The following is a 26,582-nucleotide window of genomic DNA, read 5'->3' on the forward strand; positions in this document are numbered from 1 at the left end:
GGGCAGGGACTGGGGGCTTTTGGGGCTGTGTGAAGCAGGACTTGGATGGTTTGATGTGCTGGCTGTTGGTGGCCTTAAGAGAAAAGCGTTGGACGCCGTGATTAGGTTAAAAAAAAAGGGTTTGGGGAGGAAGAGCCGGCTCAGGGTGTGCCCCTGGATCCGGGCGGGGTTTTAGGGAGCAGCGCTGGATTTTCCACCCTCAGCCCTGACCCCACGGGCTGTGCTGGACCTCAAGTGGACGCGGTGGAGATGCGGGAGAGACTGCGGAGCTGCTGAAAGGGTTAAGGGGTGCCGGGGAGCCCCGGAGGGATCCCACCCTCTGCCCAGTCCCGGGAATCCCGCGGTGCTAATTGCGCACTAATCAGATCAAAGGCTCCAATCAGGGAATCGACACCCCCGGGTCCCCAGCCCGGGCTGTTCTTTGTCTGGGCGAGGACGGCAGCGATGTGGCTTCTCCGCACCCTCGCCTGGGCTCTCTTGAGCCCCGTCCTGGCCACCGAGCTGAGCTTGCAGGAAAGTTTCTTGTTAAAATCCTTGGGTCTGAGCGCCAAGCCCAGCCCCAAAAGCCCCGTCCCGGTGCCGCCCGTGCTCTGGAGGATCTTCCAGAAGAGGAAGGCGCTGCCCTGGCCGGACAAAGAGCTGGATGCCTGTAGGGTGGAGGAGTTTAATGTGCCCGGGAGCATCGTCCGTGTCTTCGCTGACCAAGGTACAGCCACGCCGCGTTCGGGGCTTTCCCTGGGATCGAGCCTTGGCTCCGCTCCTTCCTTCCCTGTGTCCCGAGGCCGGGGCAGCGCCCAGAGCTGGATCCCAGGAGAAATCCCCGCTGTGTGAAGTTCCTCTGGAAGTTGTAGGTGATGGTTTATGGGTTTGGAATGCCGAGGCAGGGGGCGAGGGGGGGCAGCTGTGCCAGGCTCTGTCCTGGAGCCCCCCCAAATCCCTCCCGAGGTGCTGGTTTGATCCCAGGCTTTGGGATCCGCGGTGGTGGGGGTGAGCGGGGATGGGGCAGGGAGGGGATGCTCGGCCCTTGGGCTGTGTCCCCCCCGCTCCTCATTGTCCCAACGCCTCTGGCTGACCCCAGGGCACATCTGGCTCCTCTGAGCCGTTCTCGGTTCCCTGGGCACTGTTTGTGTTGTGTCCTGGAGGTCTCAAGGCACCACAGAGCTCTTTTGTGGTTCCATTTTGCCACGGGCTGGCTGAACCCGGCAGCTCCCCAAATTCGCTGCTGTTCGCCCTCTTTTCCCCGTCCATCCCGAACAGCCGGAACCCACAGCCTGAGGCAGACAGGTGGGGAAAACACCGCCCCAGGATGCGGGGCAACATCCAGAGGAGATGCTGGAGTGGCTGCAGCGTCCCAGTGCCACAGCCTGGAGCCCGGTCGGGGCCCCCCGAGCTCCCTGCAGGCCGTGCCATGGGGCCGGGAACCCTCCCTGCAGCCCTGGCACCTTCTGCAGCTCTGCCAGCCCCGGATGCCTCTTGCGGGAGCTTCGATTGGAGCCCTGGGAGCTGATCCTGCCCAGCCCCAGGGTTCAGCCACCCGCACCCCTGTTTCTCCTTCTTTGTCAGGCCGCTTCCTCCCCGAGGGGCAGCCCCAGGGGTGGCTGTGTCTGCGGAAGCTCCTGTTCTTCAACCTCTCCGCGCTGGAGGAGGGCGAGCGCTTGACCATGGCCCAGCTGGAGCTCCAGTTCCACCACAACTCCTACCACGCCCCCAGCCCGGGCCAGGTTTTGGAGCTCCGGCTCTACCAGGTGTCCCCCCGGGGGCTGCCCCAGCCCGGCCGGAGGCCGCTGGTGGAGCGGTCATTTGTCCAGCTGCACAAATCCCTCCTCTTCAACCTGAGCGCGGCGGTGAAGGACGGGAAGATGCCGGGCAGGAATTTGGCCTTGGTGCTGGAGATCTCGGCCAGCGGCCGCGCCGGGGACAGCGGGACCCTGCGGAGCCTCTGCGCCAGCACCGACGCCTTCGCGGCCACCTCGCTGCTGGTGGTGACGCTGGGCCAGCAGTGCCAGGCTGCCCGCAGGAGGAGGAGCGCCCCAAGCCCCTCGGTGACCCCCAGCACCCTGTGCAAGCCCCGCCGGCTCTACATCAGCTTCAGCGACGTGGGCTGGGAGAACTGGATCATCGCCCCCCAGGGCTACCTGGCCAACTACTGCCGCGGGGACTGTCCGTTCCCGCTGGCGGCCGAGCTCAACAGCACCAACCACGCCGTGCTGCAGACCATGGTGCACTCGCTGGACCCCCAGGGCACCCCCCAGCCCTGCTGCGTCCCCGTCAGGCTCTCCCCCATCTCCATCCTCTACTACGACAACAGCGACAACGTGGTGCTGCGGCACTACCAGGACATGGTGGTGGACGAGTGTGGCTGCAGGTAGCGGGGTCTGTGGGGGAAGGATGGGCAGAGGGGATGGATGGATGAATGCATGGATGGATGGATGGATGGAAATGTGTGTGAAATCCCCGCTGTGTTCAGGTGGTTCCAGAGCGTCAGGGACTCCCCTCTGTACTGGGGATGGTCTGGCACTAAGGGGGCGTTGCTGGAGTTGATTAAGGATTAGTTGGGTGATGGGATTATGGGATTATGACCAGGCCTGGTGCTGGTTCCCTTCTCCACAGGTGATGGTGGCACCGGGCTGTGAATCCCACATTTCCCCTCTGCTTGTGCCAGGCACCCCAGGGCTGCAGCTTTTGGGGTTTTGGCTGAACGCTGCAGATTTCTCAGGGCATAAATGACTTTTCTGGGTGAAATGGGGCCGGGGTGTGATCCAGCTGCAGGGACAGGCATGGGGTGACCAAATCCCTTCCCAGCAGAGGCAGAGCCAGGCAGGAGCTTTCTCTTGTGCTGTGGGGGCTGTTTTTAGGGTGTGGTTGGTGATGGGGTGGTTTAGGGACAGGGGTTGTGTTGGGTGGCCAAGTGCAGTGGAGGTTTTGCTTAAGAAATGAAGGTTTTACCTAAAAAATCCCCTGGGAGCCGCGTGCCAAGGGCAGGATCCTGCAGGCGATGTTGTGGCTGAGGGAATTCAGGGAGGCGTGGTGGGGTCAGTGGCATCTCCTCCCCTCTCAGCCTGCTGCGAGTCAGTATTAATTTACCTCATTTGCAAATCGATGAGCCCAGGGTGTCCCTGAGTGTCCCGGGGCAGGAGCCAGGTGGCAGCCGAGCCTCAGGCGAGGGCAGAGCACAGAGCTCTGCACTCTTGCGCTTTTTCGGGTTATTTTTGGTTTATTTGTTGGCTTTTGTGCGCGGTGGTGTCACTGAGCTCTTCAGGAGTCGCTTCACGGGGCAGGGCTGGGCAGCAGGGACCCGAATTTCCACCACTTCCCATCCTTGGCCGCTTTTCTTCCACTTCCAGAGCGTGGGCTCGGAGAGGTTTGGAGCCCGGGCCCAGCTCCTGAGCTGTTCCCTGAGCGTGTAAAGCCGCCAGAGTGAGGCTTTCCTGCCACCACTTTCGGGATTTTGGGGGAACTGAAAAGGAATCCGAGGCAGACTTGAATTTTTTCTCTTTGTTTTTGAACTGTGAACCTGACCCCGTAGCGCAGCTTTGGGTTTTTTGCTGTTTTTGTAGCAGTGTTGTGTCTTTTGAGGTCTGATGAAGTTTTCCCACCTCCTCCCCCCAGGGGAAGCACTGAGGGTTTAACCACTGTGGGTCCCCTGTGCTGGTGTTTTTTTTTTTGTTTAACACCTGAAATGTGGAGCTGAAGACCGAGCCTGGAGCAGCTTTAGTTGGATTCACGTTCCCAAATCCAGGTGTTTTTCCACCCAGCCCTGCTCTGCTCCATTTTAGTGTTTTAAGGGCTTAACTCCAGCCAGCAGGAGCCATTTAGTTCTGATTTAAGACGGGCAGGAGGAAGAAAACCTTTGAGTATTCCTGGGTTTGTCCCTGTGGCCACCTAGGACAGGACCTGGGGTGACCCTGGCGTGAGTTTGTGCCCAGGGTGGTGCCAAGGCCAGGCCTAAACCCCCACCCCGACCCCCCCCAGGCCCAGCTTTGAGCCCCCACCCCCGAGCCTGGCAGGGCAAAGCCATGTTCGTGTTTCCTGCAGGGCAGGGGGAGTTTCCAGGCTGGGCTGGGCCCCTCCAGCTCCAGCTTTTCCCAAATCCTGGGGCTCCCACCCCCTGCACGGGCTGGAAGAGGGTGGGGGCATTTCCCAGTTTCCCCAGTTTCGTTGCTCACCCCCCTCTGCTATGCACACCCCCACTTTTGTACTAGTCCGTGTTTAAAAAAAGTAATAAACTTGAAGTTTATACAATCAGACTAAAGCTTTAATGAACGTTGCATGGTTTCCTCATTGAAACTTAAGGGGCCACCTTGAATGCAAGAGCTGTTTATTCGTTATTTTTTTATTGATGACAAACAGGTTTTAAAACAAAACTGAGACAAAAAAAATATAATTAATCCAAAAAAAAAAAAAAAAGAAAAGAAAAAAAAAGAAGAGTTTTAACACCGTGCTAGCACTGATGTCTGGATTTGTAAAACTCAAGAGTTTTAACTGCTACAAAGGAAAAAACCAGCACGAAGCAGAGGCAAGCATTCCCAGCAGTGAAATAAAGGGGTGAGGGGAGAGGAGGGGGCTACATTACTCATGGATAGCTTTGCACAGAGGGGGCCAGCTTAAACCTATCAGAAAAGTCTACGCCACTACGCAGCCTACGAAGGAAAAAAAATTAAAAAGCCCTTCGGCAATGTTAATAAATAAAACAGTCCATCTCACAAGGAAGGAAGGTGGCCTGTGTCTCCATTCTTTCACTGTTTTAGAAGTCTAAACTCTGGAGGCTTTGGATGAGAAAAGAATGGGTTTTGTTAGTTGAGTTTTTGCAGTTTCTGGAGCTCCCCCCGGGGAGTGGGGGAGCACGTCCCTCCCGGGCTGGGGCTGTTCCACACCAGGTCAGACACTCGGGGCAAATCCAGGGCAAGGATCTAGAGGAAGGACAGGAATGAAAGGGCTTCCCCCCGCCCCGGGTACAAAAAATGGGGTTTGAGCTGTTTGAAGTACATTCACATGAGAGGTATTTTGAGTTCTCCCCCCCCAAAAAAAGACTAGAAACACTTGGAGCCCTTAGAGTGTAAAGCTACCTTCACTCCAGCTTGAGGAACACCCAGGTTCTGGATCAATCTCTGCTGCTGCTGCTGCCAATTGGGAGGTAGAGGTTATTCTAATTTCGGGGTCTGCTAAAAATGGGTCTGGAGGAATCGTCAATTCTCTCTGAGCTGTTTCTAGAAAGGTTTTGACAGAAATGAAATGCTCCCAGTGTCCCCCTATGACTGTTTAAGACATGGGTACAACTCAGAACGTGGATGGCTTCTCCTCGTGTGCTGTTCTCAGTCCTGATCCCCAGCTGGGCTGGCGCAGCCGTGGCCACTCCCTGAAAACTCCGGGCTCGCTCCAACACCTCAAATCTGTCCCTTGCCTGCCTTAATCACCGAAGGAGCCACCCCAAAGCCTGACCCATTCTCTCCCATTAAACCCAGCTCTCTCTCAGAGGCCACCTTCCACCACCTGCCTGCTTTGTCCATTTGTCCATCCTGCTCCTGCAGTGGCGTGGAGTCTTTACTTCCCAACCAAAATAATCCCCAGTTTCCACTACTCCTCCCCCAAATCCGCGGGGACCAAAGCAGGCCTGGCTGCATCTTCCCTCCAGGGCCGAAGGGCACAGGAACCCGTCCCCTTTCAAGCATAAAGTTCATCTTACAGAAAGGCTGTTTTTCACAGAGTAGAGTCCAGACAGTTGCCAATTAAAGCATACAGAAAACACTTTGAAACCCTCCTGCTCGAGCACGCAGGCTCCTCTCACTCTAACTGCTATCCCATGTAGGAAGAAGAGGCTGATTGCTGCAACTTTAAATCACACTGAAAGTTCTCAAGGTTGGTGCTCTAATTTTTTGTTTGAAACTTTTTTTTTTTGGTTTTTTTTTTTAGTTTTTTGTAATATAAGCTTCTCAGAACAAGGATCTAAATCTCCCAGGTCCACCACTAAGAATTCAGAGACAAAACTTCTTAAAAAATTCAGTGCTCCTTTTGAAAGAATCTCTTTTAAAACCACCTCGTTCAGAATGTGGGCGACACGATGACACAAATTTCAGAGCCAGTGTTGGACAACAAAACCTGCACCTCAGAGTTGAGCAGCAGCTGGATTTCTGCTTGGCTGGCTGTCACCCAGTCAGGGACTCTCTCTCTCTCTCTCTTTTTTCCCCTCTCTCAGATACTCTGCTTCTAAAATGTAAACAGTTACTGCTAAAATATTTTAGTACCCCTTGCAAAAGGAGCCCAACTCTGAGATGAGGGTTTTCCTCTCCCCATCTGCTCTGAAAAGTTAATGCCCTGCTCGCAAAGAGAAGTATGGAATGAAGTGAAACCTGCTTTTAAGGCCCTTCTCTGGAGCTGGGGGTGACTGGGGGAGCAGGGACTCAGCTGACCACTCCTGTTGGGGTGAGTTCCTTCCCAGTGAGGCGCCAGCCAGTCCTTCAGGGCTCTCTCTCCTCTCGGTCAGTCTCCTTGTCTCAGTGAGCTCTAGCAGTGGCTCTCTCGCGCGCTCCTTTCTCTCTCTCTCTCCTCTCCGTTGGTTGGTTTCTTTCTCCTGTTGCTCTCACACAGTGGTGCTTCAGTTTTAGCAGTGGAAAACAGGTATCCATTTTATTTTATTTTTTTTATTACCCAGAATAAAATGCTGATGAACTAAGCTCCACACAAGCTTAGCTCTTCTTCCTCAACCTGGAGGCAGAACGAGAGCTTGGTTAGGGATGGCCCTGCTCATCCAAACCCTGCCCAAAGGGTTAAATCAGGGGAGGGGGACTCGGGGGGGTTCTTACACTCTAATACTGTGACAGTCCCGTCACTCCACCATGTTGATATGCACGTTCCCCCTGGTAAGTTGAGTCCTGTGACAGCGCCACGTCAATCTGGGATTTAAACTCATCACCAAGGTAACTGTCCTGGAAGGGAAAAGGTGAGGGAAGCCTCCAAGTCAGTGTCAGCTCAAGGGCAAAGCAGAAGCAGGTTAATGATAAAGCTGAGAGGGTTTGATTGGTTTTTTAAAATCTGCTTTTTTTGGTGCAGAATTTCCCCAAATTAAGGTTTTTCTGAGCTGCTCATCAGCTCAAAGTTAAGCCCCAGCTGAAGCAACATTTCACTTTCACGCCCTTGTGCACTTTGAGAGTCCAACAAGTGCAGGGTGTAAATGCTGCAGCTGAGTCACCGAGAGCACTTTCGGTTTCATTTCCCTCAGGAAGGAGATGTGCAGGCATGGCTCACCAACACAAACCCCAGGAAAACCTCCCCACATCCCTCCAGCCACGCTCACCTGGGATAATTCCGGCTGGGAGAGCCCAGGCTGACTCATCTGTGAGGGCTGACTCATGGAGATATAGCCCTGAGTCAGGGGGCCCTGGGAGAAAGGCTGGGACACCACGTCCTGGCTGGCCTGGCTGTTGGGGAGGTTGGACTGGCTCGTGCCAGGAATCCCAAATCGGTTTTTCTGCCGCCCGCCACGGCCGGTCTTTCCTTTGGGAGCCCCACGGCCTGGAAAAGAGTTCATCCCACCCAACAGTGAGAGGTTTTATAGGTAAAACCACATTTTTTTAAGAGATTTGATCCCTTCCAAGTGGCTCCTGGCCACTTTTCCCCCCCCCGTACCTGCAGCGGGGCCGTTGGCCTGGCCGAAGTAGCCCGGGGGAGGCATCGGGGGCATCACGAGGTTGAAGGGGATGGGAATGTTCATGGCAGTGACGTGGCTGGGGCCAGCACTGATCATCCCGATCTGGTCGTGGGTTTGGAAGTACATGTTGGATGGGCGCCCTGGGAAAGGGGGAAAAGCACAAGGATTGCAGGAATCCTGGATATTCCAAGATCAGTTCCTAGGCCTGATTTTAACGGGGTGGAACAGGATGGAGCAGTCGTGGAAAAGGACGAGCTCCCAGTGCCAAGAGCCACCAGCATTTCTGCCTCGCTGTTTATTCCGCACCTGGAAATCCCATAAACTCATCCAACACACACGCTCACTCCCACAGCTCCTCTTCACAGAACCGTCTGAGATTCCTGAAATGCTTCTCACCCTCCTTTTCCCCTCATTTTGCACTTGCTCTGCACACATCAGGTTGGGATTCTATTTACACAGAGCAAAAGCCAGGCAGATCCTAAAGATTTTCAGCCCTCAAATTCATCCCAAACATTTTCAGCCCTCAGCTTCATCCAAAGCATTTTTAGCCCTCAAACTCATCTCAAGTATTTTCAGCCCTCAACTTCATCCCCAACATTTTCAGCCCTCAAATTCTGTATTTTTCTGTAGTTTGAAGTTTAAAACTTTAACAAATCCAAAAGTTTCACAAGTTTAATTTAAGAAGTTTCCAAGTTTGAAGTGTGTAAGGTGTGACGCCTCAGGGGCTGGTTAGGGGAAAAATAAACCCATAAAAGTAAATTTTGGGAATTTCCTTTACCTTGGCTGCTGCGGTCGTAGACAGAGCCTGGGATGATGGCCTCCCGTGCATCATACATGGCAGTGGTCATGAAACGGGCACCCTGCAGAGATTTTGGGAATTAGGCACTCATCCTAATTGTTTTTCCAGAAGACCTTGCACTGCAACCTCAGTTAAGTGGAAGTTAACCTCAGTGGAAGTTATTTGGGGTAAAAACGCAGTGAAACTCCACAGATCACAAAAGTGTTGAGGAAACATTAATTCTAACACATAGAAAACCTTTAATTCTTATTCCAGCCACATCTTGAGCACCAAAAATAGATTTTACAGCAGCCTCTCCCAAACTGTGAAACATTTGATGAGCTTTCAGTCTATTTTGAGGCCCTGATAATTCCCTTGCTTTATTCACTGTCCTGTGGTGGCTACCAAGCTCCCCCAAAATAAGCATTTATGTTAAAAATCAAGCATAAAACTTGCAGCTTGAGGGTTAAGTGAGCTTGCCCTTTCTACACAAACCAGTTCCTCTATTTCATTCACCTCAGAATTTACCCCTCATAAAATCCTGCAATTAAAAAGAAATAATGAAATCTTTTCTCCCAGTGCTCAGCCTGGGGACAGCAGCAGCAGCAGCTGCTTCCCCCTGAAGTCACGCTGCATCAAAAAGCAGCAAAAATGGAAACTTCTGGGGGTGTGAGGCTGTGTGGGTGGCTCATTGCAGCCATTTATGATTAATTAATCCATCAAGGCCTAATTGGCTGCTGTCAGCAGCCCTGAGGGCCAGGGGAGGTCACTCACGGGGTTGATGGTGTTGACGAGCTTGCGGGGTTTGCTGAACTGCATGAGGCTCTCCCGGAGGTTGTTCAGGGGCCCCTCCACCAGCACCTTCTGCTCCTTGTAGTAATTCAGGAGGTGATTCCAGAGGGGCTGCTTGGACAGGGCTTTGGGGTTCCCAACGATGATCACCCCATACCTATACAACAGCAGAGGAAGCAAAATTAACTGGGTCACAGTTAAAGCCACGCTGATGTCAGAACAGCCCCCGGGTTCTTCTCTCTGGCAGCAAAATGGGAGCTCCAGGAGGAGCCTGATGCAACTGGAATTGTTTACAGCAATCATTTCCAGAGGGTGGCTCAACACCTGGAAGGAGATTGCTGCAGCCAGTTTCTCAATCAGCACAAACTTCCTCCTTCAGGCTTGCTCTGTGTTCAACCAAACCACCCTGTGCTGGTTTTAAAGGCTGGAGACAGCAGGGAAGCCAAGCAGCATCGTGCTGGATTCCTGATCAGCCTTTTTGGAATCAAATCCATTACAAAAAGCAAAATGGCCAAGAAATGGTTGCTGGGGAAGGGATCTGTCCTGAGAACGGGAAGGACACGGTGCCTTCTAAAATCTACTGATGCCAAATGGTGACATGGGCTGAGATGAGCAGATAAAAATGGCACACAATGGTTTGGGTTGGAAGCACCTTAAAGCCCATCCAGGGCCACCCCTGCCATGGGCAGGGGCACCTTCCACTGTCCCAGGCTGCTCCAAGCTGGCCTTGGACACTTCCAGGGATGGGGCAACCACAGCTGCTCTGGGAAATCCATCCCAGCCCCTCCCCACCCTCACAGGAAGGATTCCTTCCTGATATTCCCATCTATCCCTGCCCTCTGGGAAGCCATTCCTTGTGTCCTGCCACTCCATCCCTGCAGCTCCCTCCACGTGCCCAATGTCCCTTTACCTGGCTCTTGTCAGGGCCACGTTGAGCCTCCTGGGGTCGTTGAGGAACCCAATTCCCTGGTGTTCATTGGCCCTCACACAGGACAGGATAATGAAATCCTTCTCCCTGCCCTGGAAGGCATCCACACTCGCAATTTCCACTTCCTGGAACAGAGGAAAACACGTAAATCACGGAAGCAAAACAGCTCTGCCACCAACAGGCACTGCCAAACACTCTGGCCACGCACTGAACCTTCCCCTCATCTGAGAAAAATGTTGTTTTTGGAGTGGGGGATGATTTGGTAATTCCTCCGGGCACTGAACAGCTTCCCCAGAGGGGAACAGAGAGTCTCAGCTCAGGAGAAATTCCTTTCATGTTCAGCGCTTTATGGTTCTCCTGTTTCCCCAAAACTGTGGAAAGCAGCTCTTTGCTGAGGGTGTTGCCAAAAAGTTCTGACTGTTCCAAAATTTGTAGGATGAGCGCTCCAAATTAGCTCTGAGAAACCTGAATCTGAGGGACACATCATTCCTGGCACAGGGAAAAGTATTTCCACCAAGTTTCCCTGCAGTGAAAACACTGCTCAAGTTCTCAGTCTTGCAAAACAAGGCCATATTAAACATAACAACTGTTCTGTTTGTAGCAGCTCATTTTTATGTTTGGTGGAGGAGTTCACTGCTGGCAGGACGTGTTCCCAAGCAAATAAATCATGTGGCCACCAGGATTTATTTGCTTGGTTTCCTGCACGTCCCTTGGCACAGGGAGTTGATGAAGGCACAAGGTTTTCCACAGCTGGAGCCCCAGTGACCTCTCCCTCCTGTGCCTCAGAGGATTTGTTGGAGGCTCTTTCCACACAGATTTTAGCAGGGCTTCCTCCTTTACCTGTTCCCACTGGCACCTCCTAACTCTTCTCGATTTTAACCAAATCCAGCTTAAAAATTGAAAAATGAATCAACACCGACCAAGAGCCTGAAGATGGAGTAAACATAAAAATACTGAGAATTTCACAATCTGTGCCTTTTTGGGCTTCTGTGCAGCCCAGTACCTGGTAGAGCTTTGTGTGCAGGGAGCCACTGAACTGCATGTACTGCACCAGGTAGGAGCGCTGCCCCTCGTAGGGGGTGATGATGCCAATCTGGTCAGGTTTGGCCCCAGCTTTGAGCAGCTTCGTGGTGATCTTCTCCACGTTGGCAGCTTCCGTCCTGGAGAGGCAGATTGGGTCAACCAAGGAGGATCAGGGCATTAGGGCTCAGTTTTTAGCAAGTTAATGGGATCTAAAAGCCTTCCACATGAGGACGCTTCAATAGAAAGATCAATTTTGCTCAAGCACCGCCAATTAATTCGGCTCAAGCTCGGCAGGAACATTCAGCACCCGTCACCTCCTCACTCAGGACAGGCACAGAGGAATTTGGGGCTAGACCCAACATCTCAGAGATCTCAGAAAAAACACAAATTTCACCCCCACCTTCTCAGAACTGCACAACAGGACTTCCTGGAACAGCAAACCCCGCTAATTCCAAATGAAATTTCTTGCTGGAGTTGAATGTACACGTGTAACTTTTATAATCAACATCATTCCAAACATCCCCCAGATCCTTCAGCTGCTTTATCTTAAAGCTTTAAATATAGAATGTTTTGAATGTCAATGCCCCCTATCAGCCAACTATTGTGCTGTTTGTCTGTGCACAATCTGCTGCACTGTATCCAGTCTTGCACATGCTGTTCAGGAAACAGAATGAGATTAAAAATATCTCGGCTGATATTTTTTTCACAAGTTGGGCTGGTTTCCCTGCCAGGCACATGAACAATCATGACCCAAGAGGAGCAAATTTTAAGTTTATTTGTTGACAAAGAAGTTGGAATGTGCAGAAAAAAGGGATAGGAAAAAAAAGTTCATTTCCATCCATTTTGCACTGCCACCAAAATCTGAGATTTAGGATTCTGCTTCAGGAGTTATTGGAATTCAAAATGTGACTTGATCAGCATTTCCTGCTGGCCCAAATTCATCCACATCAGGCACTTCATCATCCCATGCTCCTACACCCAGTGAGGGAAGAACTCCTCCATACAACAATCCCAGCCCACTCCAGCTCTGAGTTGCTCCCACCTGGTGCCTTTTTCTCCTGGTTTGCTAAAAAAGGAGCCCAGGGCAAACCAATTCTGAAATGCAGCTCAGGCTGCACCCCCCCTTGCTGGCAGCTTTTATTAAAGCAGCAAAGGAGGTTTTATTCATTGACTGAGGAATCACCAGCCCTGCCCTGAACACTGAGGCCAAGCTTAGATAGCAGAGTTTTGCTCACCTGTTTAAGTAAGAGGTGCCTGAGCTGGCAATCTCCTCCTGTCCCTGGGTCACGTAGAAAAACATGGGTTTGTCAGGCTGGGGCCACTGGAAATCAAAGCCTTTCTTCACCCTGTCAGCTGAGGAGCACAAGAACAGGGAACACAACAAATCAGCGACACCACTTTGCAATTTCCATATCAAAGCACCTCGAAAGGGAGCGCGATGCCGTTTTTTTAATTCAAAACCCTAAGCTAGATGAGAGAACGCCTGCTTTGATCCCTGCTGAGGGGAAGGGGGGCTTGCAGGAGCCTCTTACCTGCGGTGACCCCGTTCTGGAGCGATCCCTCGTAGAAGATGTTGGAGGGGAAGGCGCTGAGGGCGGGGTGCATGCGGTACTGCACCTGCAGCCGGATGGGCCGGATGCCCAGCACCACCAGCCTCTCAAACAGGGACTGGGACAGCCCAGCCTTGGCAGCCTTCTTGCACATCACCACAGGGCCCAGCTGGCAGTGGTCACCCACCAGGATCAGCTGTGGGGAGAGTTTGGGGATAGCTCAGCTTGGTTGCTGGAGCTTGTTTAGAATAATAAAATTATCCTGCTGGGAAATACGGAACTGTGATTTGGGTTGGGAGATCTTAAAGCCCAGTCAGTGCCACCCCCTGCCCACCTTCCACTGTCCCGGGGTGCTCTGAGCCCCATCCAACCCGGCCTTGGGCACTGCCAGGGATCCAGGGGCAGCCACAGCTGCTCTGGGAATTCCATTCCAGGGCCTCTCCACCCTCCCAGCCAAGAATTCCATCCCAATATCCCATACAACCCTGCCCTGTGGCAGTGGGAAGCCATTCCCTGTGTCCTGTCACTCCATCCCTTGTCCTAAGTCCGTCTCCAGCTTTTCTGGAGCCCCTTTAGGCCCTGCAAGGGACTCTGAGGTCTCCCTGGAGCTTCTCTTCTCCATCCTGGCCTTGGACACTTCCAGGGATGGGGCAGCCACAGCTTCTCTGTGCAACCTGTTGCCTCCCCTCCCTCACAGGCAACGATTTCTCCTGAATATCAAATCCAAACCCACTCTCTGTCAGTTTAAACCACTGCCTGACATATTAGGAATTAATCACACTGACTTGTGATAAGCTTCAGATCTCCCCAAAGGCTCAGAAACCTTTAGTGTCACTCTCTTTGCAGCTGATCATTTTAATATAAAATCTTATTCACTCTCCAGATTGTTCCAACAGCACCAACACCTTCCAGGCCATGGGAACAGAAAACTAACAGGGCTAACCCAAAATTAACAGGGCTAACCCAAAATAAAATCAGTTAGGTCTATGTTATGGAAAAAAAAACCATTTTGTGCACCTACAGTGGGAATGTGAGTGCTCAGTGCTATTTCCTGCTGTGTTTATAAATTCCTTTTTAGAGGGAATCCAGGGATTTACCTGCTTTGCCCCCAGCACCACGGGCACCATGCACTCCGGCTCGGTGGCCTGGGTGCTCTCATCAATCAGGATGGAGCGGAACTGCATCTTGGCCAGTCTGGGATCTCCAGCTCCCACACAGGTGCAGCAGATCACATCAGCGTTCTGGGACAGGGAGGAAAGCAGGGATCAGCACTGGGATATCAGCAGACAGGCAGGGATTTGGGGTGGCAGCCCCAGGGCCTCACCATGAGCAGCTCCCGCTCTGCCGTGCGCTTCAGCGCCCGGTAACGCTTCTCATCAGCAGAGGAAAGTTCTCCAGTCTCATCCTTGAGCTGCTGCAGCTTCTGAAGCTCTGGCATGCTGCAAAAAAAGCAGGAGTTTTGCTTCACAGCCCAACCACCAACTTTGCAGGATTGCAGTGAAAGTGATTTTTAACTAAAGCAGAAGTAATTCCATCAAGCAAATAACGGTGCAAGGGTGACAATGCCCATCAGCTGTGTCCATCTTAAACACTAAAATTGAGGTTCTCGTTCATTCCTCACCTGTCCATGTTCCTGATCTGGTTGTGCAGTGCCAGGAAGGACACGGGCGAGTCGATGGCCTCGCGGCTCTTTGCACACAGACGAACCACTTTGAGGCCAGTCTGGTGGATCTTCTCCGTCAGCTGATCCACAGCGATGTTACTGGGGGCACACACCAGCACAGGCCTGCAAAAATCACCCCAAACTCTCAATCAACTGGAAATTTTTTTCCATTAAACTTGCAATAAAATATAAATAATGACACATCCCCTAAAAATATACGGGGGAGGGTGTTTTGTGAAAGGACCCCAAGTCCCCCCAGAAAATACAGTTCACTGATACAAATGATTTTTGGTTTTAAAATCAAGGTGATGCTTTGCATGAATCAAGTAGCCTCATCCCTAAAGCTTCAGAGAGAGCAGCTCTCACCCATTGCCCTGCCTGGCCAGGTGATACACGATGGTGGCTGATGTCACTGTCTTCCCAGTGCCAGGGGGACCCTGGATAAGGCTCAGAGGACGCTGCAGGACAGTCTTGACAGCATAAACCTAAAAAATAAGGTTTACTGCTATTCAACATTCAAAGCACAGGATCTAAGTTGTTTAAGCTCTATTTATAAACCCTTTCTCTCATCCTGTGCAGTGAGAGGAGATGAGGTTACCTGAGAGTGGTTGAGATCAGGGAGTCCCTGTGCTGTGAAGCGCTTTGGCAGCTGGCATTTGATGATGACATCTTCCACCTCGTGGCCCAGCAGCTTGTGGTAGATGTAGCCAGACACCGAGGTCTCATCCACTGCAAATGTTTTCAGAGCACTCTGCATTCTGAAATGAGGGAAAAGCAGGAAAATCATTCCTAAAGGTAAGTGTGGCCTCAAGTCAACCACCCACAGGTGTCCTACAGGGAGGGTAATCAGACACCAGGCACAAATGGGAAAGAGAACAACATCCAGCACTAATTAAAATCACAAAAATGACACTCTGAGAACACAGATTTTGCCTTTTCCCCCATGTGAAAATTACAAGGTATTCCCAGAAAAATGTGGACAGGAACCAGCCTGTGCTGACAGAAGCTGTGACAGTAATTTGAGGTGAAAGATTTGACGAAAATTTGCAACCATAATGAATAAAATAAAAGGATAAGAGGAGATAATAACAATAGGATATACTAATAATAGGGAATTCTAGTAATAGGATAAGAAGCCAACTGCTGTCTTACAAAACACAGACATGGCTGAAGCCTGTGGGCCCCACAGCCAAATTCTGAAATTTTAACTATTTAAAGCAATTTCAGGAAGCTGAACTACAAAATGGTTTTCCTTCTTATGTTTTTAATTAAACACAAGGTAAATTTCCTCCTTTGATGTATTTGCAACAAACCCTTCAAAATGAGAACAACTGGCCATTTTATGCCATTGATTCCACTTCTAGCCCAAGTCAGGCTCTCTGAACCAGGTGCCAGGCATTCACCACACACTGGGATTTCTGATGGGTGGTGCCAAGGCAAGACAATTTTTTTTTGTTCAAAAACACTCCCTGAAGGCAAAGAACAAAAAATCTACACCGAGTGCATCCAGTGCCTGCCGAGTTCCGAGGTGCTGCCTCAATACCTGTCAAAGGAAGTCGATTTCCACACAAAATCCACCTGGAAGTTGTGAGTGACTTCCACGGGAGCTCCCACGCTGCTCCTCAGCTCGATGGCTATCTCATCACCATAATCTGTAGAACCTCGTTAAGTAGTAATTTAGAGCAAACATTTGAATTTTATTCTTCCCAATTTTGGTGATTTTCTTCAGCACTTCTCCCCCCCGCTTCCCCCCAACAAATTTAAAATCAGCTGAGAATTACTTTTGGACATAATTAATGACTTTCTTAACGACTCCAGCCTTGGCTTGGCCTTGCTGAGGGCTCTCTAAGTAAAGGATACTATCAGGAACTTTGATAACGTGCCCAATTCCTTTCCAGAGGGGGGCCAGGTCTCCCTTGTACCTCAGGCAGATCTCATCTCCTTGCATGAGGCGCATGTCTGCAAAGGAAGGACAAAAAAAAGCTCTCAGCAACCACAAAAACCTTCCAGAGCTATCCCAGGCCAATCCCCAGAGTGCTCTGAACACTGATTTTATTCAGCAGACAGAAAAAAAACCCTGACAAAGAGACAATCGAGGTGTCCTTACCTGAATCAGTCTTTGGCAAAGTGAAATAAGCAATTCTCTTCTTGTTCAAGCCCAGGTCCCACCTGACTGTGATGTTATCTTGGGTCTGAGGGTAAAAAAAAAAAGCACCTATTATGTTCTTGAAGAGCTGTTTGCCAACCACCACAGTCCTGTGCTTCAAAACAGTGGAGAAATAACAAAACTTGCTGTTCCAACATCACAAAAATCTGTATTTATTCCTGTGGCTGAGTTCACAGCACCTGCAGAAGGTGAATTCTGTTCTACAAGAATTAATGATGAGAAACAAAGTCCTGCTCACCAGCTGTGTAATTCTCCCACCCTTCAAACACTCATTAAATGTTTCCAGGACCTCCCAGAATTCCCATTTCCCTGACAGAGAACTGCAGGTTCTGAGGGTAACAAAAAGCTGCAGTTCTGGGACAGAAAAAACTTTAACACAGAGAAGGTGAGAAGTTCCCAAGTGTTTCAAGCTCTTAAAAACCCTCACTGTGAGGATTTTCCTCTCCTCCCCCTGCTATCAGACAGCACCATCAATGCTGATTATCACAACAATTAAGATATTTATTTATTTCACTCAAGGTTTCCTGTTGTGCTGGGAAGTGACCACGTTTGACACCAGAGAATGATCAGCAGCCCCTCTAACAGGCAAATCTCACACATTTTACCTGAGATTCCTTGAGTTTCTTGTCATAATCTGCTTCAAGCTTGACCAGAGGACCAAATATATTTTGGTATTGATAAGCATCTTCATATCTAAGCAGGACATGCTGGGGTTCCTCATCAACACCAGGTTTTTCCAAGTCCTCGAGGGTTGCAGATGGATTTTCCTGGAATTCAAAGCACAGATGCTTTGTTTCAAAGTCTGAAGTATAGAAAGTGACAGCAGGACTGATAGAACTGTGTTTTACTGATACAGGGAGTGATATCAAGGTGGAACCACCCTTAAAACTACACCAAGGCACTACAAGTCATGCTTAAACCCAGCTTAAATTTAAAGGATGGACACAAAACCTCTCAAAAACCCAGTAACTGAATGGGGCAACAATTCCCTGCTCTGCTGGGCATCACTTAAGGCAGAGATATGTGGAAGATATGAGCAAGGAAAGCTGCTTTTCAAGTTGGTGAAGCTTTCAACAGTTTCCTGAATCCTTTGACCAATTCCCAGTGGCACAGCAGGATTTAAACCTTGTGTGATTTCTGCATTATAGAGTTCCTAAAAGTCTTGTCCTTCCTTCAAAAAAAAAAAATCAGAATTGGTAAAATATATCCCCAAAAAACCCCCAGGCTGTACCTTCCAGAGCTCCTCCAGTTTGTTGATCTGCTGGGCTGTGATCTGCCGGGCCCTGAGCTGCTCCTGCTCCGACGGAATCTTCACCAGCCAGGAAAGGAAGCAGCGGTCCTGGATCAGGGGCTGCCACTGGGAACTGTCCCAGTTGATGTCCTTTAAACTGCTCTGGCTGGCACATGGCTGCCTGCACAACCAAAACACGGCAAGGAATTGGGAGATTAGACAAGTGTGAGGAAAAGCCTGGCGTGGAGGGTAAAAGCAGGGCTGGTGTGCTCCTGAAACTACTCAAGAAACAGGAAAAAACCAGCAGAACAACCCCAGTCTGCTGGGAAAATTCATTTTTCAGTATTTGCTATTTCAGTACTGGGAAGGCTCAGGATTGTGAGAAGTGTTGTTGGGTGTTTCTAGGACTGAAAAGGTTTGCATTTAAAATATTAAATATGACACCTTCGGAGGTGGTTACAATCCATAAGGATTGTGCACACAGATCAGAAAATGGGATTATTTCCCAAACAGAACTCCTTTCACAGAAACACAATTTCTACTGTCAGATACACAGTGACAGCACTAAATTAAAACACACACAATTATAAATTTTCATTTCTGATTGAGCCTGTCAGAACAATTTCTAATTTATTGTGGTCTCAAATGATTCTGTGAGCTGAGAGAAAAACACCCTGAGGGAGAATCACTGTTCCATGGCTCCTGAACTTCCTGAACTGATCTGTGGCTCTTCCAAAGCTCAAAAAAGAGGGAAAAAACTCCTTTCTTCCATTAAGGAATGCACAAGTTTGGAAAAATACTTTTCTACAGAACTAAGATGTTTGCCCAGCGTAACAGAACTCCCTTTGCTGCATTATCCACCTGCCCTCCTGAACTCTCCATGACCACCTGAAGGAAAAAGGGTGGCAAACCAGAACATAAAACACATTTTGAGACAAAATGAAAGCAAGGGTTGCTTTTTAAAAACCAGATTATGCAGGAGAGTTGGCAGCAAAGGCCTTCTCTCACCTGCACAGCAGAACCACCACAGAGTCAGCCTTGGCTGGGATGAAGCCGAGGAGGAAAACGTTCCGACAGCCACAGTTGTAACATTCCAGGACAGTCTCTCCCAGAGGTCCATCCTTGTGCAGAGTCACCTCTTTGCACTTGGCTCTCACCAGGTGATTCACAATGTGGCTGCAAGCAAACAGCACAGGTTTATAGCAATCTCACAGCTGAATCACATTTAGTCTTGATTATCAGTTATTAAAACACAAATCTGTTTATGGTGGCAGACATTGGTAGGATCTGCCTCGTTCCATCCAAGCAAAGATGTTGGGAACAGTTCCAGAAGTTTCTCAGTGCATGGATGCTTTGAGTGTGAAAGGAGAGGAAATGGGTACAAAACTGCCATTTTTATTTCCATCATTTCCCCATTTACCTGCCAGATGTGTTTCCACGCCCGTTACAGAACCATTTCTTGCTGGTGTTGCAGTAAACCACACAGGCAGGGTCATGGATCCCACAGTAACTGCAATTCCAAGGGAAAAAACCAGGAAGTGATTGGCTACTTACTTAGAGGAAAATCCAAATCCAAGCTCTAACTCAATTTACAGTGCACAAAAATAAGGGGAAGTGGAAACTGGGGAACAACAGTGTTGGGAGAAGCATCAAAGAGGAGCCAAATTTCTGTTGTGAGCCACAAATATTTTAAAACTTCCCACCACTGGGCTGGCTGAGCCTGGGATTTATTCCCGGGGGAGCTCAGAGGTGGCCAAAAGTGGATGTGGCAGCTCCACATCTGGATGAGAACTCAGAGAGCAGCACAGGAAGTTGTTCCCAAAATCCACCTTTCCCTCCCTCTGGAATTCTCAGGGATTGGCTCTCACCTGCAGGCGTGCACAGGGAGATCCTTGGTGTAGTAAGTGTCCTCTTCATCCTCCTCAAAGTTGAGCTCTGCCAGGAGCTGGCTGGTCTTGGCCACGTTCTCATCCACAGCTCCATTCTGCAGGATTCCATCAGGACCATTCACCTGGAATGGAGGTGCACACCCAAAATAAACCCCAAACTCCTCTTCAACCCAAAATCTTGTGTGCCATTTAAAAATCTCCACAGAAAAATGCTGCCAAGAGCTGAAACACACCCATTATATAACCAATATTTGCTTCCTCAACTGCTGTTTTCCAGGATTATTTAAACTGCAACCGATAAGTTGGAAAAAGTTAACTGGAGGAGATTGCTTTCCTGCAGATTGTATTTTTCCATACAATCCTACAATCAATACTTGCTCCATTACCTCCTGTTTCGCAGGATTATTTAAACTCCAACTGATAAGCAGGAAAAAAAAAATCAGATTGCTTTTCTGCATTTATATTTTTCCACAGTCTTACATAACAAAATCCCATTTCAACAATTCCAGCAGCTGTTTTCTCACCCTTCTTTTTATTCCAGGGATCCACCTGGAAACAGGATCTTTATTGCACAGGACTTTCCCTGCTTAGTCCTGTTCTGTATCCACCATGGACTGCCAGAACCACGGAATTCTGCAACATTTGGTGCTGTGTCAGCAACTTTCCCACACCCAGCCTTTCTCCTGTTAAAAATAACTCCTTTTTTTGGCACTTTTACCACCAGGAGGTGTGGATGTCACGCTGGGATTTTGGCATGGCCACTGCAGGTGTTGCCCCTTGGGCTTCCCAGGTGTCCTGGTTTAATTTCTCCATCCCTGAGAGGCTTTAGCACCTCAACATTACGCTGGGAAAGACCCCAAAACTTGGTTCTGACACTTTATTCTTTGCCTTCTTTAGCCAGGATCCCACCAAAAGCTGAACGGGGATAAGTTTATCCTAATCCATGTTCATTTTGAGTGGAAAATGTGGGAAAGGGTTGCCTGTAATATTCACAGCACATCTGAGGGGAGTGCTGGGGTCATTTCCCCATCACAGGGATCATTAACACCCCCCTAATGTTTCTGAGGGTAAGATTTATTCATAAATTTTAACCAGCTAAATAGGACAAAAATCACTCAAGGCCTTTATCTACGAATACAATATTTTAACAACTTAGATTTAATGCAATTTATCTGGTAGATGCAACTTCATTCTGACAGAAAGCTGCTCCCAGGGAGAACACTAAACCTTTTATAAAAGAAATTAAAAAATAAATAAAAAGTTGCCCTTTTCAAGCCGTAACTCAGAAGCGAAGCAAACCCAGCCTATTTCTCACTTAGAGAGACTCCAGATTAAAAATTTAACAGCCAACTGCAAGAGTTAAACTCAAAACCAAACTTCACATTTGCCCTGAGCCGTCAGGACCTGCCCTCAAAGCCACCAGTTCCGTTTCCATCTCTGCAAATGAAATGAGGAGCATTTGTAAAACACCATCTAAATAAATGGGCTGGCTTTTTATTGATGTTATCTCCAAGCTCTGCCTTTTTTAATAGAAAGAATCAGCCAAAAGGAACCGAACGTGCAAAAGGGAAGATGGAAAAAGGAATAAAACCCCACTGAAGGAGCAGCAGCAGCAGCACAACCCCATTAGTGGGATGAAGGCAAATCCCATCAGCTCGCTGTGGAACAGCATCTGCACAGATGTGAGCAGATAAATATCCACTTGAAATATCCATTTCCAATTGATAGAGCCATTTTATAAAACAGCGAGATAACTTAATAACTCATCGTGGCACAGATGGAATTCCAAAGCCAAAGCTGATCTGAATTCCTTACAAGCATTCCCAGGCATTTCTATCCCAAAGAATCACAATGCATTGCTTTAAGATCAGTCGATTTTAATACATTTTGTTGGAGTGCTCATAAAAAACTGACTTCCTGTTAAAAAAAAAAAAAAAAAGCAGCGAAGTTTGGGTTTGGTTTGGGGTTTTTTAAAGGCAGAAAATGAAAAAATTCCAAGTGCAAGTCGTGCAGGAGTGACTGTGCTGTCCCAGCCCTCAGGGAGGCAGCAGTGATGTCACCTGTCCTGTGAACGCAGTCCCAGCCCTTGGCAGGCTCACAATGAGGAAGTGATTGTTCCAAACCCTCCTGTGATGTCAGCCTATGTGCATAGGATTAAAACTCTGGCACCAGCAGCTGTGGTGGCAGGGGGCCGCTTCTCTATTTTAAAAAGCCTTGGCTGCAGCTTCTGGCACAGCGAGTTTGGCAGCTCCAGGCTGAGCGCTGAGGTGCCACTAAACTACTCCCGAAATCCTGGGGCCTTCCTCACTCCTCTCCTGGCCTCCAAAATACTCACTGGGAGGGAAAATAAGGGCCAGGGACTGAGTTAAAGGATAGAAACCAGTGGGGGACGGGAAAGCTGTGGCTGCTCCATCCTTGGGAGTGCCCAAGGCCAGGCTGGATGGGGCTTGGAGCACCCTGGGACAGTGGAAGGTGTCCCTGCCTCTAGGACTTTTAAGCTTTAAGGTTTTCCAACCCAAATCATTCCAGGACTCTGCTGCCTGTGAGTCCCCAGATCAGTGGCAAGAGAATATTCCCATCTCCATTCCTGCTCCTGGCTCCCACACCCCACCCAGCCCAGGAGCAGAGCCCCAGGTGAACACACCTGCAGCCACTTCATGCAGCTCTGCTTTAAAGTGGTGCATTTCAAGCTGCAACAAGAACTTTAATTGCACTTCAGCAGGTATTTTGCTAGAAAAGTTCTGTACCAAGGCTTCAGCCCCATCCTGCTGATGGATTTCAACACCACAACGTCCCAGCTCAGGCAATTCCCCCTCACACTTTGAAAAAACCCCACATTTTTGGAGTTGTATGGCAAAGGCAGCTGTTATTACTTGTAATTCTTTTCTTTAGAGCTATAAAGCATTGCCTGAGCTTTGCTGTAATCCCTCAGTGAGGGTGATTTGCTTTCCCTTTCCAAAGGAGGAAGTGGATGTTGGGGAAATCCTCACCCCTGGGAGGGAGTGGAGCTTCCAGATGGGACCTGAGCAACAAGGACTCGTTTGGCCTGGACAAAACAGCCTTTGTTAGGACTGAAAATTAAATCCAGCCTCCCTAGGCTAGACCACAAACCTAAGAGCTGCCCCAGCCTCCCTGAGCCACTCCAGGAGCTGAGTTACATCCACACTGTGGGACCCATCAGCAAAATCCCACCCGCAGGAGTGAAAAAATGAGGCAGGAATGAGAATTCCAGACAATCTCAGGATGGTTTGGGGTTGGAAGGGACCTTAAAGCCCATCCAGGGACACCCTCCATGACCCGAGGTTGCTCAAACCTGGCCTTGGACACTTCTGAGCAACTTTTAAACTCCTCTTAAAATACTTAAGAAAATCGATCCTTATGTTTATTGAATTCTAGGAAAAAACGGAAACAGAATTTTCTGAAAAAACAAAAAACAACAGGGAATGTTTCTGCTCTACTCCTACTTTTGTCAATTGCATACTAATCAATTTTAACACTATTAAACTATTAATTAAGTATAGGTTGAGAAAGAAAGTTCTTTTAGACTAAATCCACCACGCTTTTCTAAAAAATGAGGTGCTCTGCACTGTTCAACTCATCTTTTTAAAAAGACACCAGAAACAGCAGAGCAGAAGTTTACAATATTCCTCAGCTCCAAATATTTATTTAATTAGCTTAAATTATAATCACAGGGCTAATATTTCATTAAGCAAAACCTGATCAATTGGAGAAGTTATTATTTAAGATGCCCTCTGCCAAAAAGCACAAATAACTTCAATGATCTGGTGAGGGCAGCAAAACTTTTGCCCAGAACCTTTTAAAAAACCACCTAAATTCTGATTTTATCAGTCCTGAGCCCGTTGAAAAGGGACAGGTCTGAGCAGATCCTGGGGTTTGTTTTACTTCGCTCAAGAGGAAACGGTGCCTGTTCCACCTCTGAGAGCCCCTGTTGCAACAGGTCCATCCCTCCTCCCCAAAAATGACATTTCTAACATCAAAATGAGGACCAGGATGACCACGAAAGTTTGCAGAAACCTAAATACACCCTGGTTTAAAAAAAAATCATCAACATAAAACCCCCTCCTTCTTGCCAGGAGACAAAACCAGTACCTGAATGTGCTCTCCAGATCTTTTATTACTTTTTTTACTTTGGCTTCAAAGAGTTTTCAAACATGTTTAGACAAAAAGAAAAGACCAACTAATAATCCTCTTGTCTGGACTTTTAGCTTATGAGGCTTATTTTGAGGTGGTTTTTCTTCTCCTTGGCCACATATTCTCTACTGGGAGTTCTGGAGTGATCACAACCCATTAAAGCCTTAAAATTAAACTTTATTCAAATCCTCTTTTTAGTCATTTAATGTACAGTCTGAATGTACACAAAGATTTTATTCCTGGCAGAAAATATTTCTGATCTCTCAATGCCCAAATTGGATAAATTCTACCAAATCCAAATGCTGCAAATAAACAGAAAAAAACCAAACAGCCCAGGGCTCTCTGACTCTGCCTTACAAACCCTGTGACCTGAGCACGTCCCTGCTGCCACTGAGCACTTTCAGGCATAAAAAAAATATTCAATTTGTGCTGGGATAACCCCCCAGGACAGGATAAAACCTCCCTCAGTCCTGCACTGCACACCTGTGGAGCTGGAGGTGCTCCCTGCTCCCACTTTGCTGCACTCACAGACCCAGCTGGGGCAGGTTTTGCAAGTAAAAGGACAAAAACCAGGTTCAGGATATTTGGTTTGGGGATAAAAACTCACTTAAAGCTCGCCTCTTTAAACTCATCCCTTAACACGTGGGTGATGCACAAGCATTTAACTGTTAATAACAGGATTTCAGGAGTCTGTAAAGAAACTGAATATTCCATGATCTTTAAACTGGAGAAAAGTGTGGCTTTTTAAAAAATACAGGAGAGTTCTTCAGTGTTTTTGTTGTTTACTATGGGCACACTGAGATTGTTATCTTCATTTGCACCACTTCTTATGAGCTGTAATCCTAATTCCTCCCCCACCTTCGAGCTGTGAATTGTTAAATAAATACAATTTCATTGTCTTTTGCGTACCAACCATCAACAGAATGTAATAAATAAAAAACCCCCAAACTAAAACCTGTTTTTAAGCCACGAGGAAACAGAGCTCAGAACTTGTCTCAGGCCTGTCCCTGCCATACAACCCCCAAACAAACCAGCCCAACAGCCGTGCAGCAAAAAAAGGGGAAATTAATGAAAAAAAAATAGCAATAATAGTAAGAAGAAATTAAAGCGCATTTTAGCGACAGGAAGTAAACCAGCCGAATTTCCTCAGCACTGAACTTTCGATAACCAAACACCACCCAAAGCCGTGTTTGTTTTAAGGAAAAAGAACCTGAAACTAACACGCACCCTCGGTGGTTTTTTCAGCTCCCTATCACAACGACACAACTATCGCGACACAGCCAGCCGGCCGCAAGTTTTCTCCCTGGATTAACTCGCTCCAATTCCGGCTCCCGGGGCCCCTCCACACGCGGTTCCCGCTCCCCGCCCGGCCCGGGGGGCCCCGAGCGCCCAACCCCGCCCGCCCCTTCCGGACCCCCCGGTTCTCCTCCGCCGCCTCACGACCCCCCTCACCTGCGCTTCCAGCGGGCCCGGCGCTCCCTGCCCCGCGCCGGGGGGCCCCTGGCCCTGTGCCGGCCCCGCCTGGCCGGGCCCGGGCGGGGTCTGGGTCTGGCTGGGGAGGGTGAAGTCGGTGAACTCGAACTCGGAGCCCTGTGTGTCTGCGCCGAGCAGCTCGGCCTCCTCGGTGTCCAGGAAGGTGAGGGTCTGCGAGCTGGGGCCGTACGCCTCCACGCTCATGGCGGCGGCGCTTCCTCTCCCCGGGAGCCTTCGCTCCCACCCCCCCCCCCCCAACCCCGGGCCTCCCCCTCAGCGAGCCCGGGCGGCCGCGCTACGCGAGCGGCGGGATCCGCCGCGCGCACCAGGCCGCGCGCCCCCCCCCACACACAAAAACGAACCCGCCGCCGCCGCCGCGCTCGGGCCGGGTCGCCGGGCGGCCCCGGAGCCAACGGGCGGGAGAAGGGAGAGGAGCGGGGCCGCGTCCGACTGTCCGGCCGGGTCCGAGTGTCCGTCCGGCCGCGGCCGCCGCGCGCCAGGCCCGTGAGCGGTGACGCGGAGCGCGCGCGGGGGACGCGCCGACGGCAGCGCGCGCGCGGGAGGGAGGGAGGGAGGGAGGGGGCGGCGGGCAGGGGTGACGCACACGCAGCACGTACGAGGCCCCGCACGGCCGCCAGGGGGAGCGCTGCCCGTTCCCCGCAGCCCGCGGGAGGGCGGGAGCGGCGCTCGGCGCTGAGTGACGGGTGCGGCAGCCAATGGGCTCGTGGGACGGAGGGGTGCGCGCCCCGCCCGCCCACTGCACGCGGTGGGGATGGGCGGCGCTGGGCCCTGAGTGCTGCGGGCGGCGGCCAATGGACCATCGAGATGAGGAGAAAGGAGGGGTGGGGGAGTGTTTAGAGCCGCCTGGAGAGGGGGGGTGTGCGCACACACACGGAGGGGTGGGTTTGATTCTGAGTGAGTGACAGGTGTGGCAGCCAATGAGGGCGAGAGGGCGGGGGTGGGCGCCCGCCCACCCATCGCACACGTTGAGGAGGCGGGGCTCGTCTCTGAGTGACGGCTGTGGCGGCCAATGGGTTATTGAGATTAGCTTGTGGGCGGGGGTTGGGTCTGAGTGACGGCTGTTGCAGCCAATGGGACGTCGAGATGAGGGGCGGGAGCTGTGGGGGCTGAGGTGGTGGAGAGGTCACGGAGGGGGATGCGGTGGCTCTGGGCGCTTGTGAGGAGATGAGGGGGCTGTGATGGGTGACCCTGCGGTGACAGTGCGGTCCCTTCATGCCCTGTGCCCCCCATGAGCTGCCAGCTCTGCCTGTTCCTGTTGGGACTGACGGGA

General features: G+C 50.1%; 3 protein-coding genes across 4 annotated transcripts in view; 2 read left to right on the plus strand and 1 right to left on the minus strand.

The window, feature by feature from the left end:
- The first annotated feature begins 9 nt into the window (after positions 1–9).
- GDF1 (growth differentiation factor 1) lies at positions 10–4,247 on the plus strand. The gene is made up of 2 exons (XM_048287847.1): positions 10–706; positions 1,564–4,247. Exons 1-2 carry the CDS (start codon positions 445–447, stop codon positions 2,367–2,369), a joined length of 1,068 nt encoding a protein of 355 aa, XP_048143804.1. The 5' UTR covers positions 10–444; the 3' UTR covers positions 2,370–4,247.
- UPF1 (UPF1 RNA helicase and ATPase) lies at positions 4,234–25,538 on the minus strand. 2 transcript variants are annotated; one of them, XM_048287843.1, is made up of 24 exons: positions 25,271–25,538; positions 19,646–19,788; positions 19,198–19,287; positions 18,786–18,953; positions 17,778–17,958; positions 17,152–17,313; positions 16,487–16,571; positions 16,240–16,338; positions 15,923–16,031; positions 14,978–15,137; positions 14,746–14,864; positions 14,338–14,502; positions 14,041–14,155; positions 13,814–13,957; positions 12,699–12,912; positions 12,402–12,519; positions 11,147–11,303; positions 10,126–10,268; positions 9,198–9,372; positions 8,424–8,505; positions 7,624–7,785; positions 7,292–7,509; positions 6,801–6,923; positions 4,234–6,702 (listed from the first exon to the last, which is right to left on the minus strand). In XM_048287843.1, exons 1-23 carry the CDS (start codon positions 25,493–25,495, stop codon positions 6,804–6,806), a joined length of 3,354 nt encoding a protein of 1,117 aa, XP_048143800.1. In that variant the 5' UTR covers positions 25,496–25,538; the 3' UTR covers positions 4,234–6,702; positions 6,801–6,803. The 2 variants fall into 2 exon arrangements, with proteins under 2 accessions (XP_048143800.1, XP_048143799.1); XM_048287842.1 differs by having other exon boundaries at positions 15,923–16,040.
- The window catches only part of LOC125317770 (cartilage oligomeric matrix protein), a 32,196-nt gene continuing 30,980 nt past the window's right edge, over positions 25,367–26,582 (plus strand). The window contains exon 1 of the mRNA XM_048287844.1: positions 25,367–25,454. The gene's annotated coding sequence lies outside the window, so the exon portion shown is untranslated. The remainder of the gene's footprint in view (positions 25,455–26,582) is intronic.

This window comes from Corvus hawaiiensis, chromosome 28 (assembly GCF_020740725.1).
Source record: "Corvus hawaiiensis isolate bCorHaw1 chromosome 28, bCorHaw1.pri.cur, whole genome shotgun sequence".
Classification (NCBI taxonomy): Eukaryota; Metazoa; Chordata; class Aves; order Passeriformes; family Corvidae; genus Corvus; species Corvus hawaiiensis.

Coding starts and splice junctions, on each gene's coding strand:
- UPF1 (XM_048287842.1), bottom strand. CDS start 25,495: ATGAGCGTGGAGGCGTACGGCCCCAGCTCGCAGACCCTCACCTTCCTG. Junction 17,314..17,777: donor AACTGGAGGAGCTCTGGAAG/GTACAGCCTGGG, acceptor TTTGAATTCCAG/GAAAATCCATCTGCAACCCT. Junction 14,156..14,337: donor CAGATCAGGAACATGGACAG/GTGAGGAATGAA, acceptor CTTTTTTTGCAG/CATGCCAGAGCTTCAGAAGC.
- GDF1 (XM_048287847.1), top strand. CDS start 445: ATGTGGCTTCTCCGCACCCTCGCCTGGGCTCTCTTGAGCCCCGTCCTG. Junction 707..1,563: donor CCGTGTCTTCGCTGACCAAG/GTACAGCCACGC, acceptor CTTCTTTGTCAG/GCCGCTTCCTCCCCGAGGGG.